The following is a 14,429-nucleotide window of genomic DNA, read 5'->3' on the forward strand; positions in this document are numbered from 1 at the left end:
TTATTAATTATTAAATCTTTTACTAATTATTAGGGATGGTAATTAGTAGATATTCATAAAAATCTTTTACTCTAGTAAAATCATTCATTGATTTGAAAAAAAGTAAAAATTATTTTATTGTTGCCTCTCTTTCTCCTGCTGCTACCTTTACGGTAGTCTTCTATTCCTCACCAGGCACACCTTATTTTATTTTCTCACCTGGCCATTGTGCCTTTGTTACTTCAGTATCTAAAATTCAAGAGCCTGTTACTTATCTTCAAGCAATAAATAACAACAATTGGATTGAGGCTATGAATCAAGAATTGCAGGCTTTGGAGAAAAATGACACTTGGGAACTTTGTGAGTTACTTAAAGGGAAGAAGGCTAGAGGTTCAAAGTGGGTTTTTAAAGTCAATACAAACCAGATGGAGAAGCTGATAGATATAAGGCCCGCTTAGTTGCTAAAGGGTACAATTAGATAGAGGGACTTGATTTCAAGGAGCGATTTAGTCCTGTGGCTAAAATTGTCACTGTCAAAATTTTTATTGCCCTCACAGCTGTTCAGAAATGGCCTCTATATCAGTTAGACATTAATAATTCTTTTTAGCATGGTTACTTGGATGAGGAAGTGTATATGAGGCCACCAGATGGATACACCAAGGCATTACTAGGGCAGGTCTATTTGCTAAAACGGTCCCTTTAAGTTTTAAAACAGGCTTCCCTACAATGGAACCTTGACTTTACTTCCTTTTTGCAATCTTTGGGTTTTAAACAATCAGTACATGATCATTATCTCTTTACCCGAACAGATTCAGATGATTTTCTAGCTCTTTTAATCTATGTAGATGAGGTCATCATAACTGGAAACAATTCACAGGCCGCTGACAAAGTCAAATGTGCCCTGCATGATAAATTCAGTATCAAAGACCTTGGTTTCATGAAATATTTCCTTGGTTTGGATGTAGCTCTATCAGAAACTAGTACACTTATCAGCCAAAGGAAATTTATCTTAGATGTTTTGAAGGACACTAGCACGATAGCAGCTAAAGCAGTGTCTATGCCTCTTCCTAAGGGTCTTCAATTAGCACTAGATGATGGAAAGTTATTGACAGATCCTGATAAGTTTGGAAGATTCACTGGGAGACTTTTATATGTGAACATCACCAGGCCTGATATTAATTACTCTGTGCAACATTTGAGTCAGTTCATGGCTGCTCCTATGAATCCCCATTGGGATGCAGCATTACATTTGCTTCGGTATCTCAAGTCTTGTCCTCCTAAGGGACTTTATTTCCCTGTGCATTCTGATCTTAAGCTCAGAGCATTTTGTGATGCAGGTTGGGGTTCTTGTGTATTTTCTTGCAAGTCACTTACAGGGTTTTGCATGTTTCTTGGAGATGCTTTGATTAGTTGGAAAACAAAGAAGCAGAACATTGTTTCTAAAAGTTCTGCTGAAGCTGAATACCGTAGCATGACTGCTACTGTTTGTGAATTATTGTGGATTTCTTATATTGTTTGTGATTTGCAGGTCATTGTTCAGTTTCCCATCTCCTTGAAGTGTGATAATCAAGCAGCTATTCATATAGCTAATGACCCTGTTTTTCATGAAAGGACTAAGAATTTGGACATTGATTGTCACTTGGTTAGGGAACAATTGCAGCGTGGTTTTATTTTGCCTTCTAATGTTTCTTCTGTTCAGCAACTTGCAGATGTGTTTACAAAGCCTTTACTTACTGCTTCTCATCATTCGTTAGTATCCAAGTTGGGTCTCGTGGACCTTCCCCGAGATCCAACTTGAGGAGGGGATATTGGCATAATTGAGAGTTTGTTTGTTCCTGCGAAAAGATAAGTTATTGTTAGCATCTTTTATGTTCATTGACAACTCATGTGAGCAGTAATTTGTTGACTCTGGTTAGCTTCTCCTATAAGATTTGTTCTGTATATAAACTCTTGCATAGTTCATTCAAGAAAATGAGAAATACAGTTTCTCTCTCGATTCTCTGTTTTGATCTAAAAGTTCATAGATCTTTTACAAATTCTTCTATTGTTTTATTTCTATATTCTATTATTGATTTTCATCTAACAAAGTATGACATCAAACTTAGATTCTTTTAAAAAAAAAAGCATGTGCCGAATAAAAATATTATACTATTTATAGTATAATTAATGAAAAAAATAGAAGATAAAATAAAAAATTATATATAATGAAGCCATAAATTGAAGTACTATATTAGAATAAACTCGTCTCTTTTAAGAACACAATCAGCAAGAAATCAAAGAAGGAACATAGACATATAACACTGCATATATATATACACACACACCATTACTAGTTTTAGTTCCCCATCTCCACTTCAATCTTGTACTCAACTCCAGTGAATTGATCATACTCTTTATACAACTTGATGGTGTCACCAACTCTAAGATTCCTGCAACGAACAAATGGGAGCCAAGTGCTTGAAGAAAGAGTAGGCTTTGGGTGGCCATTTCTGCGAATGGAACATTGAAACCTCCAAAAATAGCCTCTATCGTCCTTGGCTTCAATATATACGTGATGACTGTCTCCAAAAATTGGCAAATGTTTCAGAGCCCGTGTTGGGACTGACAGCTTCTTCTCAACATCAATTCTGGTCAGTGACTTGCAGAAAATCGGCAAGTGACTTGAAGCTGTTGGTGAGGGCATGCTAGCTTAATTTGCTGGAATATATTTGTAGTATGATCAGAATTTTAAGTTTTCTGCTTGTATATATAGAGAGAGGATGGATGTTCAGGAAAAAAAAAAAAAAAAGAAAGAAAGAAAGGATAGATGCTTGCCATGAGAAAAAGAAATTATTAGCTTAAACGGGTACCCGCAAATGGCCAAAAAATTGTTTTTGTGGTGTTGTATGAATAATTTAATACATAGCATATATAAAAAATTTTCATTTCTAAAAAATTTTCACTTCTAAAAATTAGTAAGTGTCTATTAACGAGTCCATGAAAATTCTTTACAAGTTTAAATTTGTAAAATAGAGAATAAATGGGTTAAAAATTTAACGGAGTTTTCTCAATAAAAGTCTTCCAACACTCTAATTATTATACCCATTCACTCGTGGAGTCTATTATTAAGTTCGATTTATTTTTGGAGCATACCTTTATTATATTCTTTAATATATTTAATCGGCAGTGATAATGAGGAGCTAGAGTGACTTGAAGCTGCAGGTGAGGGCATGTTAGCTTAATTTGCTGGAATATATTTGTAGTGTATGATCAGAATTTTAAGTTTTCTGCTTGTATACATAAAGGATAGAAGGAAAGTATTGGCTAAACGGGCACCTGCGGGCTGCGGGTACCCAGAGGTGGATCCGCATATATGGTGGAGGACGGGTCAGTTTTTTGATAGATTGGCTAATAGTTTCTTTGCCTTCTTTCCAACCTCTTCCGCGGGGGGGGGGGGGGGGGGGTAGCTAACGGGTACCCGCGTATATGGCGGCTAAGAAAGAAGGGAAATTTTGTCAAAATTTTAGACTTCAAGGAAGGTGCAAAAAATAAGAAGTCATGGTAACGAGAGTAGCGCGGTGCATGATCTAGGATTTAAATTGAATCGAAGAATAAAATTAAATTAAATTAAAATAAAAAAAATTTATTATAAAAAAATAACTTGAATTAAAATTATTTTATTATTTTAATTTAATTTTAATATTTATTAAAAATTAAATTAAAATTAAATCAGAATTAAATCAAACTAAAATTAATTTTACATATATATTTTTTTATATTCTTTAGATATATTATATAGTTTTAATAAAATTATATCTATTATATGTAATTAATATTGTTAAATATATAATTTAATTTATTATTAATTATAAGTGTATATAATATAATATTAATTTTTATTATTTTTAATTATAAATATATTAAATTATTTTTTTAATTATATAATATATTTTTTATTAAAAATTATACAATTAAAAATATATATAAGATAATAAAATATATTTATTAAAATATATATTATGATGTGACTTAAAATTACCGGCAGATTGGACCTACCTTCAGTGTCAAAGTTGGAGAAGAAAGCACTTGTCTACTCTGACGAACGAAAACTTCTTAAAAACCACTGCATGCAACCATCCAAAAAAGAAAAAAAAAGATCAATTGAATCACTCTATTTATTAACAAATCCTACCCGGAGGAAGGAAGGGAGAAATTCATCCTCTGTCTGGAAGGAATAGAGGACGATCAACGACTCCAGCAAAGAAAATGGACTGAAATCGCAAAAAGAGAAAAACCTCGAAGAACCTTGAGAGAGAGAGAGAGAGAGGCGAGCTCAAGTGAATGGGATAAAAACCTCGCATAAGTCTAAATTGGATGGCATGGTGTGTAGGATTTCCATTCCAATGTCTATACTACTTGTATCAAATTCAACTAAAATTATTAGAACAAATACATAAAATCATTCTTCAATCCAGAATTTGATAGGTTAGGAAACCAAACTTCCATAGTAAAACACCCAACAGCGACTTAATTAAACGAAACAAAAAAAAAGGGGATAGAGATAAGGAAAACACCAGCGGTGACTCAATTGCATAAAAACAAAAAGAAAAAAGACGACAAAGATTACGTAAAAGGATTAATTAAAAAATATATATATAAGGAGATAATACAGTCTTTTTCAACGCTTCACTCGCCATCCCACTTATGGATTCTAAAAAATTTCAGAACATCAGGTACCTAGTATAAAGGCAACATAGTGTCTAACTTCACGACAAAAAAAAAAAAAAGTCAACATAGTGTATGCCCAAATCGGGTACCCGGTACAAGTAACTAGCATGTTTGCTTATGTCGGGTACCCGGTATCAACGCACCTGCTCAGGTCAAACGCGGTGACACGCAGATATATGGCAATCGCTCCCTCCTCCCAGGCTCCTACTGTCTGCCTACTTGTGGGGTGGAAGGAGAGATAAACGGGGCCTATAGTTTTTCATCGTCCATGGATTCCCAACAAACAGGTTCCTTTCTTCACCTAGCTGAATTAATAGAAATCTGGACGCTCGATAATATGGCGATCGCTCAGCCTGCTTATGAGATGGACGCAGAGTTAATCGAAGCCTATACTTTTCCATCGTTCATGGACTCCAATTCCCAACAAACAGGTTCCCTTCTTCATCTTCTGCTTCGCTAAATATTTATACTCTTTAGTATCTTCTTCAATTTCGCTTGCTAGGAGATTCATTTTATTGTTGTGTTTCAATTTTGATGTTGGAGTCTTCGTTAGATTTCTCTGTGTATTGGATGGTCTCTATTCGTGGCTTGGATAACGTAAGGTTGCTTTTTCTTTTTCTTTTTTTTTAATGAAGTTGACCAGGAAAATTAAATAAATTCCCAGTGATAATAGATAATACTAATTATGTGCAATTTGTTATATAGTTATCGGATATATATTCTCGAATTGCAGGTAGTAATCCTCTTGCTAAACCTTGTGAACAAGCTGGGACCTCATGGTCTGACAGTAACCCTAATGTTTGGAGGTAAGGTATGAATTTTTGAAGTTGTATGTTTATTTGGAGGAAGGTTTTTTTAAAGGAGGTAAATTTTTGGACCTCCAATAACTTCACTTTTTCCTTTTCTTCTATTACCTTCTTTTTTGAAAAATCTCCATACACTTCGCTGGGGCATCTGCTTATAGGAACACAACTCTGAATGGAAATTCTCTTTTTAGGCCTGTACCGAGGCAGGTGGGGCAGCAAACAGATGAGAGCTTGTTTGGAGGTAACTTTGATCTCTTTAAATATGTGTTTACTTCTGAAGGCATGTATTTTGGCATGCTTCTTGTTTTCATTTAGGCACCAAACAGCAGGACAGTGTCGCCATAGCATCTGCACTGATACCTAATTATGTGCCATTTGTTATATAATTATTGGATATATGTTCTTCAGTTGCAGGACCTTGCGCACAAACTGGGACCTCTTCGTCTGGCCCTATACCTTCATCTTTGGGATCTTCGGGAGGAAGTGCTTGGAGGTAAAGTATGGGTTTTTAAAGTTGTGTGTTTGTTTGGTAGGAAGGTTTTTTAAAGGAGGTAAAGTTTTTGGAACTCCAAAAACCCCACTTTTTCCCTTTATCTTCTATTACCTTATTTTAAAAAACCTCCATCCACTTCATCCAAACGTAGGCTTCAACCATCATTGCTCGGCAATGCCAGTGATGTAGTTAAGGCATCTGGAACAGCAAAACCAGGTGAAATTATTTCAGCTCTTTATAGGAATACAACTCTGAACGGAAATTCTCTTGTTAGGTCTGTTCCGACTAGCCAGGGGGGCAGCAAACAAACAGGAGCTTGTATGAAGGTATCTTTCAATCTCTTTAAATATGTGTTTACTTCTGCAGGCATGTATTTAGGCATGCTTGTTATTTTTATTTAGGCGCCAAACAGCAGGACAACATCACCACATCATCTACACTGATACCCTCACCTCAGCACAGTAAGTCCCCTCTGTGGCATCTTTTTTTTTTTTTAAAAAAAAGGATGATAAAGAATAACAATTAATGCGATTTGTTATATGATTATTGGATATATATTCTTCAGTTACAGGTAGTTATCCTCTTGCTAAACCTTGCGAACAAGCGGGGACCTCATCATCTGGCCCTGCAACTTTATCCTTGGAAGGAAGTGTATCGAGGTAAGATATGGGCTTTTAAAATTGTGCGTTTGTTTGGGAGGAAGCTTTTTTAAGAGTGGTAAAGTTTTTGGACCCCCAAAAACCTCACTTTGTTCCTTATCTTCTATTACTTTAAAAAACCTCCATCTGCTTCATCCAAACATAGGCTCCAAGCATCACCACTTGGCAGCACCAGTGATGTTGATGAGGCATCTGGAACAACAAAACCTGGTGAAATTGTTTCTACTGCTTATAGGAATACAACTAATGGAAATTCTCTTGTTAGGTCTGGATCGACTAGCCAGGGAGGGCAGCAAACAAATGGGAGCTTGTATGGAGGTGTCTTTTTATCTTGTTAAATATGTGTTTACTTCTGCAAGCATGTATTTAGGTATGCTGCTTGTTTTTATTTCGCTGCCAAACAGCAGGACAGCGTCGCCACAGCATCTGCACTGATGTCCTAGCCTCAGCTCCAAAGAACAAATTCCCTCTTCCGTTAACATTGCATCTCAAGCCCATCCTTCCCACTTCACATCCTTCCTTTTGTGACAGATAGTTCTGCTACACAACCTTTCCACACTGCACTGCACAATGAGTCCCCTCTATCACAAATCTTTTTTTCCCAATATTTATATCTTAGTCTGTTCCTCTATTAGGGTCCTGCTGCATCTGCACCGGTTCTGTTTGGATTTGTTCCTCTTTAAATTGCTTAGATCTGTTTGGTTTTTATATACTCTGCACATGTTTGGTTCTGTTTATTTTTGGTTTATGTATATACTCTGTTTATGTTTGGGTTCTGTTACCACTTTCCAAATGAATTTCTGAGATCTATTAATCATTGGGTCTCATAGAGGAATACAAGGGCTATTATGTTTAAGTTTGGTTTATATGTATTTCTAGTCTTTTATAGAGGAACACATGTTTTGTTTATGTTTTATGTTTGTGGTTTCAGTTGAAATTTATATTCTGCTTTAATATAGTGGAACACATGTTTGAAGGGCTGATATTTATAGTTTTGTTTATGGTTGAAATTTATCGAGGAACACATGTTTTAGCATAGATCTGTTTATGGTTGAAATTTTTATTTTCTGTTTGTACCATTGTTATATATTCTGTTTATATATAGCAGAATTTTAGCATTCTCTGAGTTGAAGTTATGTTTTAACATATATTTTTGTTCTTTAAATTTAGGATATTTTCAGACATCAACAGTTAATAGTGTTGAAGCTGTAGAGAGTTGTAAAGATGCTACTGTTTCTTAACCATCTGAAACTACTCAGCGATCTAGTAATTCTGGTTTTGATAAGTCAACGACACCAATCAATCCCTCCCAATTTGTGCCAGCAAATATAGAGCCCACCTCTAATCTTCCTCCAACTAGTCAATTGGGAAAGAAAAGGAAGTTGATGTCGTCTGTTTGGGATCATTTTGATAGAGTTAATTGCAATGGGAATGATTGGGCAATTTGTCATCATTGTAAGTCAAGGCTTAAGGCTAATAGCAAAATGACACCAAGTCTTTGCATAATCACCTAGAGAAGTGTGGGAAGAAAAACAATCAAGACATAGCCAAATGTCTAGAGAAGCAAAAGCAAATCTCTTTACAATTTGGGAATTTTACATTTGATCAAGAAAAATCAAGAAGAGAGTTGGCATGTGCTATCATATTACATGAGTATCCACTCTCAATTGTTGAACATGTGGGATTTAAAAAGTTTGTTGCTAGTCTTCAACCACTTTTCGAAATGGTTTCTAGAAATACTATTGAGAAAGATATTTTGAATATCTATGCTATTGAGTTTGAAAAGTTATACAATGTGTTCAAGAAACTCGAGTGTCGAATAGCAATCACCATTGATATGTGGACATCAAATCAAAAGGAAGGTTTCATGTCTATCACTGCACATTATATTGATGAGTCTTGGGTGTTACAAAATCGCATTTTACGGTAATTTGCTTATCTTTCTTAAAATGTTTAAATGCTTATTTTTTTTTGTTAATTTTTCTTATTTCTCTTCATTGTTGATATGTAGATTTGTTCATGTGCTAGCACCGCATACTAAGGAAGAACTTGAGGGACATTTGATGGATGCTTTTAGCAAGTGGGATATTTCGACAAAAATGTCTACAATCACTGTAGACAATTACACCAATGATGGTATGGTTCCTATTATTGATGATAAATTATACGGTGATCTTTTATGTGATGGGCCTATATTGTGTACGAGGTATTATGTGCATATTTTGAATCTTGCTATAAAGGATGGGTTATCCATTATTGAGAATTCACTTGTAATAATTAGGGCTACTGTAGCTTTTTGGTCAGACACTCCTCAACGAGTGAAAACATTTGAAGAAATGGCAAAAGAATTGAAGATTTCTTGTGAGAAAAAGTTGAGTTTAGATTGTAGAACTCACTGGAAATCAACATATTTGATGCTTGAAACAGCAATTGGATATAAGGATGTCTTTCCTAGGTTGAGAATTAGGGAAAAAAATTATAAGAGCGTGCCTACTGATGATGATTGGGAAATGGCAAAAATGGTTTTAGAAAAGTTAGAAACTATTCGTAGCATCTCTAAAATATCTGTTGGGAGAAAATATCCAACTTCTAATTGTTATTTCGATCCCATTTGTCGTTCGAGAAGTTCAATGGTGGATTGGATGAAGTCTGATAATGAGGTTATAAAGGCCATGTCTAGTAAAATATTTGATTATCTTCAGAAATATTGGAAGGTGGTTCGTGGTGTTTTGTCTATAGCTGTCATATTGGATCCTCGGTATAAGATGAGAGTGTTTGAATGCTTTTTTCCTATGATTTATGGTGATGATGCATCAAGTGAGATTGAGCAAACTAAAACAACTTGTTATAATTTGCTTAGCAATTACCAATGTCGAGTTTCCAAGCCAAAATCTCATTTCATATCTTTAGTTCCACCTATTCCAATGTTAGAAAGTCAAGGTTCTTTAAAGAAAGATTGGAGCAATCTAGTTGCCTTTCTTAGCTCTTCCTCCAACAGTGTTCATGTGAAATCTGAATTAAATTATTATCTTGAGGAGAGTCTTTTTCCATGCGTGTAAGATTTTGAATTTGATATTCTTAATTGGTAGAAGACAAATGGGATAAAATATCCCACGTTACAAAAGATTGCTTGAGATTTCTTAGCTATGCTTGTGTCTACGAATGTATCCAAGTCTGCTTTTAGTATTGGTGGTAGAGTTCTTAGTGTTCATCAAAGTAGACTTTGTCAGGATACTTTGGAAGCGTTGATGTGCTCACAAAATTGGTTATGTGCTCAAAGTGAAGGTAATTGTAAAATTGAACTCTTTTAATTTTATTTTCTTTATTTTAAATGTAAAGTTAACAAATGTTTAAAATGTTTTTTTTTTCTCTCTCTTTTAATGTTTAGCTTCTTGTTCAACTGCGGAATCAAGTTGTTTATATGATGTCGATGAGGATGTAGATTAAAGTAAGCATTTCACAATTTTAATATGTGTAAGTTTTATTTCCTAAATTTTTGCGCATAATTGTTATTATTATAATATATATTGTTTTAAAGTGTAATATTCTTTTTTTTTTGTTTTTGAAGGAAATCTTGGACTTTGGATATTGGAACTCGAAGATTATGTTTCTATGAAGTTTTAAGTATTTTAGATGATTAGACATTAGTGTTACGTTTATGAGCTCTTTATTTATTACAATTTGTAGTTAAATTTTAATGTGTTTGATACAATTTATGAAGAACTTCTTTCTATCATGATTATGATGAATTTGAGCTCTAATTCATGTATTATACTTCTTTAAATTATGTAAATTTTGTTGAATTTAGTATGATTAGTTTTTATGATTGATTTTGTTTATTTTTTTTTTTTATGATTTATTTGATGAAATTAGTGTGTGAAATGAAATTGTATTATTATTTTTATTAAGTTTTAAAATCCAGAATTTTCCTTTGCTATGCTTTTTAAATATTTTGGATTCAGATTTGGTACGGAATCGAGAACCTCTGCATTATATTTGCAGTAAAATTGCAAAAAATAATCAAGTATGAGTAGTACGATGTTAATAGTAAATGGAGTTTGGGACGGGTATAAGTGGTAAAAGAAAATTTCTAATCGGATTGGAAACGGGTATGAATATTTATTCCTAAGCTAGTTATCAGAAAGGCGATTTTGATTCTGAATCAAAATTATAATTCTTTATCAAAATTATAATTCTTTATGCAATAGCCTTATAGCATTGTTAAGGATCGCAGGACAAAATTTTAGAATTTTTCGAGCTAGTTTGGTTGGTTTTTGAAAAATGTTAGTTTTAAAACTTGTAGCTAAATTTTCTTATTTACTTGAGTTTGCCTAGTTTAGCGGGCCTAGAAGGGGCCATATGATATTGCTGAGATGTGGATTTGAGATGTGTGATTTTAGAAGTGTTGTTTAAACCACTTTGCAGGTTGGGTAGGTCCTAGGTACAGGAGAAATTTTACTGGATTTTCAGCATAAATTAGGGTGTGTTTGACTCTTTAAAGCCTTGTTTTGAGTTGATTATGATAAATTTATAATACAATTGTTTAGGTGAGCCGAGTCGGCCTTCCTTCTGAGCCCAGCTACTACAGTAGCTTTTGGTGTACTGTGAGTATATATTGATTTTATTTATAGTTTCAATATTATTTTATGATTCAAGGCATGTCCATGCATTACTTATACATATATGTATGTAGTTAAATATTAAGTGTGCCTTATGTTACATTTTAATTGATGAAATTATTGTGATTGTAGCCTTAGGGTAATTTGGAGGGGTGTGCGTATGTCGGTGTGTGTGTGGTGTAATGGTATTTGATATGGGTAAGATGAGCAAATCGGCTTGAGCTAGTCTCGCTTAGGGCCCAGTCTTTTTTGTGATAAATCGGGGCAACTACGGCTTTGAGTTGATATCGCTGACCCCCAACATTTGGATTGTTAAGAAAAAGTCCGACTCGAATTGATCTCGCTGACAAATATTGGATTAAGAGAGCTATATAGGGGATTAGCTCCCATATGTATATATTCTGATGTGACATTTGGGTATGTGAGTGCTCCAAATTATTCTATGTGATTATTATTTGAGTTGGGTTGAATATGTTGATCTGTATTGCATTTCATCTTTAGGGATGCATTAGTACTATAGTTATAGAAATTGTATTTAAAATCAATATCTTACTCTATGAGTCAAATGCTTACTCTTGTTCACCCTATTTTTTAGGTTATAGGACTTTTTTCTTATAATTAACCTGCTTTCTTCCTCGTAGGTCTATAGTTGCAGTATCCATATTTTATATTGTTAATTTGAAATCTAAAATTCTGCATGTATTAGGAATATTTTATTTGGCTTTGGACTGTAAAATATTATTTAATTGAAATTGTAAATTTATTAATTATGCATGTGAGAATGCGTGGGATGGATGTTTATTTTGGATGAGCGAGTGAGGTCCTATTTGATTAAATTGATTGATTGAAGATTGTGAGGGTGAGCTAACCTCTCCAAATGGATATATTTTGTGATTACAGATTGGGTGATTAAGAACTCCCCGTTGGATGGTCCAGGTTATAGCCGGACTCTATCCGGTTGTTTTTCTTAAAAATGGACTCAAAACATGAGCTTTATGGTTGTGTTAGAAAATAATTAAGCTTACTACGGGCTTTTAGGGGCCTTATGTTGATTCAAATCCTAGTGCCAATCCGGCTCATAGCTTAGGTCGTGACAATATTTATGAGACTTATATATGTGGATTAATTTTAATTGTTGATTGTGATAAATTTTACGTGATTTTTAATTTATGATTGTGATAAATTCTAAACTAATCTTGTATCACATACTTTCTTGAAAAATTTCTTCTGCACTCACCAAGTTTCTGCGCGCACACACACACACACAAACACAAGCTTCGTAGTCTTATTTCTTGAATGCATTAAGTCCATTAGCTGAGGGTGCCATAACCAATGGCATTAATTTTCCTTAATTGCATGTTATGAATTGGGCAAGAAAATCCCTCCCTTTTCTTGCTGTTATGTATTGCAAAGAGGGCTTGCCACTTATAGTGTAGTTTTGTTTGGGCATTGTGGATATGGGCTTGCGCTTCATCCATTGCGAGTGGATCCAAGGCCTCATTTCCACAAATTTGGTCTATAAAATTTTAATAATCATTGTTTCTATTAAATATATATATATATATATATATATATATATATATATTTTTTGTTATTGTTCACTCACTTGACAGATTCAGCTTCTAGTCCCACTTCCTCAATTCTTTTATTCAAAAAATAACATATAAAATGTATTCTTATTGTCATTGTATAAACATTAATTACTTAATTAAAATGTAAATATAAATTTATGAGAAACCGTGATCAATATTAAAAAATTATAAACTGATATATAAATATCTATAATGATATTTTATTTTAGCTTTAAAATTTAAAATAAAAATCTACTACTAACAGATTATTCCATACAACTTAGAAAAATTTAAAAAAAAAAAAAAACTTTTAGTCCTGAAGCCTTTGGTCTTCCTGATTTTTCTTCCCTTGATCTTCCACTAATTACATAAGGAACTTTCATTTCATTAATGACATGAAAGACCGACTGAGTGAATAAGTATTGCTCATTCAGATTTAAAAAAAAAAAAAAAACAAAAATTTAAGTACCACTCATGCATATCTTATAATTTCTCTTACTTAAGGTACACGTTGAAGCTCCTTAGAAAAAGCAGAATAACTGGAAAATAAACATTGCTCAACATTATTATTATCAGATGCAGCAGTAAAACTGGAGTAAATAGTAACGGAAGAGAGCATAAGAAACATTTATGTAGCAACCGGAAATTTTTAGCTAAATCGAGTTCATTATATTCAAAATATAAATATATGAAATTTATTTTTTTTAATGAATGAGTTCTATTGTATATTTTGTATTTTGAGTCTACGAATGTAGTAAATTTAGGCAAGGAAAAATTCATAGCAATATATGGATTACAACAAAACAGCACAAAAAACAGAACAAAAGGAAACACACATTCTTCACATACTATTTTATTTCTGGGTTTTATTAGGAATTAGCGAGCGGCAAACTAATATTTGTCTTTTACCGAGCCTAAAACGATTTTTTTTTTTCGTTTTCAATTATCACCAAAATTATCAATTAATAATGTGTAATTTGTTGTGTCCTATCATTAAGATCATGTTTTTTATTTTAATAGCTCATGGTTGGAATTTTGCAGTCATTAATGTAGGTGAGATTTTGAGGGATGAGCGTGGAAACTGCGTATAATATATTGTGGAACTCTCTGGGGTCACACATGCTCCTCTCTCGTCTCCTTCCCGTTGGCCTGCCTTCCTAGATTGGTACGAGCTTCATGACTCATACGATCTTTCCATTTCAACCCTGGCTAATTACTAGATGTACCGGGAGTACTGAAAAATAATACTCTCTTCCACAAAAAAATGAATCCTTTCGACAATATAAAAAGTAGGTTTCACATTATTGTAAAAAATAATACATGTACATCGGGTACACCTAATAATTTCTCTTCAACCCCACTATCTCCATGTTGTTGTTTCTCTTCATCCACGTAGTCTGCATGGTACCACCGTTGGTGTTGCTATTAAAAAAATATTTTTTAAAATATATTTACTAAAAAGTATTAAAAAAATATTTAAAATTAAATTTGATAAAATTTAGTTATAAGATAATTTTTTCTAATTTTTTTTAATAATACTTAAAATAATATTTTTTTTTCTAAAATGTAGTTTTGGTCCTCTAACCTCAATGCAA

General features: G+C 33.4%; 2 protein-coding genes across 5 annotated transcripts; both read left to right on the forward strand.

The window, feature by feature from the left end:
* The first annotated feature begins 290 nt into the window (after positions 1-290).
* On the forward strand, positions 291-1,777 carry LOC110643469 (uncharacterized mitochondrial protein AtMg00810-like). Its single transcript, XM_058134210.1, has 3 exons — positions 291-369; positions 759-1,462; positions 1,508-1,777. The coding sequence occupies exons 1-3, from the start codon at positions 291-293 to the stop codon at positions 1,775-1,777; spliced, it is 1,053 nt and encodes a 350-aa protein (XP_057990193.1).
* A 3,006-nt stretch (positions 1,778-4,783) lies between these two features.
* LOC131173363 (uncharacterized) lies at positions 4,784-8,844 on the forward strand. 4 transcript variants are annotated; one of them, XM_058135664.1, is made up of 9 exons: positions 4,784-5,117; positions 5,420-5,492; positions 5,651-5,733; positions 5,901-5,985; positions 6,260-6,311; positions 6,387-6,446; positions 6,551-6,644; positions 6,910-6,962; positions 8,656-8,844. In XM_058135664.1, the coding sequence occupies exons 1-6, from the start codon at positions 4,955-4,957 to the stop codon at positions 6,426-6,428; spliced, it is 498 nt and encodes a 165-aa protein (XP_057991647.1). In that variant the 5' UTR covers positions 4,784-4,954; the 3' UTR covers positions 6,429-6,446; positions 6,551-6,644; positions 6,910-6,962; positions 8,656-8,844. The 4 variants fall into 4 exon arrangements, with proteins under 4 accessions (XP_057991647.1, XP_057991646.1, XP_057991649.1 ...); XM_058135663.1 differs by lacking the exon at positions 8,656-8,844 and adding an exon at positions 7,815-8,093; XM_058135666.1 differs by lacking the exon at positions 8,656-8,844 and adding an exon at positions 7,815-8,093 and having other exon boundaries at positions 5,684-5,733.
* Positions 8,845-14,429: the final 5,585 nt, after the last annotated feature.

Source organism: Hevea brasiliensis, chromosome 14 (assembly GCF_030052815.1).
Source record: "Hevea brasiliensis isolate MT/VB/25A 57/8 chromosome 14, ASM3005281v1, whole genome shotgun sequence".
In the NCBI taxonomy this organism is placed as follows: Eukaryota; Viridiplantae; Streptophyta; class Magnoliopsida; order Malpighiales; family Euphorbiaceae; genus Hevea; species Hevea brasiliensis.

Coding starts and splice junctions, on each gene's coding strand:
- LOC110643469 (XM_058134210.1), top strand. CDS start 291: ATGAATCAAGAATTGCAGGCTTTGGAGAAAAATGACACTTGGGAACTT. Junction 370..758: donor TAAAGGGAAGAAGGCTAGAG/GTTCAAAGTGGG, acceptor TTAAACAATCAG/TACATGATCATTATCTCTTT. Junction 1,463..1,507: donor ACCGTAGCATGACTGCTACT/GTTTGTGAATTA, acceptor TGTGATTTGCAG/GTCATTGTTCAGTTTCCCAT.
- LOC131173363 (XM_058135664.1), top strand. CDS start 4,955: ATGGATTCCCAACAAACAGGTTCCTTTCTTCACCTAGCTGAATTAATA. Junction 5,493..5,650: donor AGTAACCCTAATGTTTGGAG/GTAAGGTATGAA, acceptor ATCTGCTTATAG/GAACACAACTCTGAATGGAA. Junction 6,312..6,386: donor AAACAGGAGCTTGTATGAAG/GTATCTTTCAAT, acceptor ATTTTTATTTAG/GCGCCAAACAGCAGGACAAC.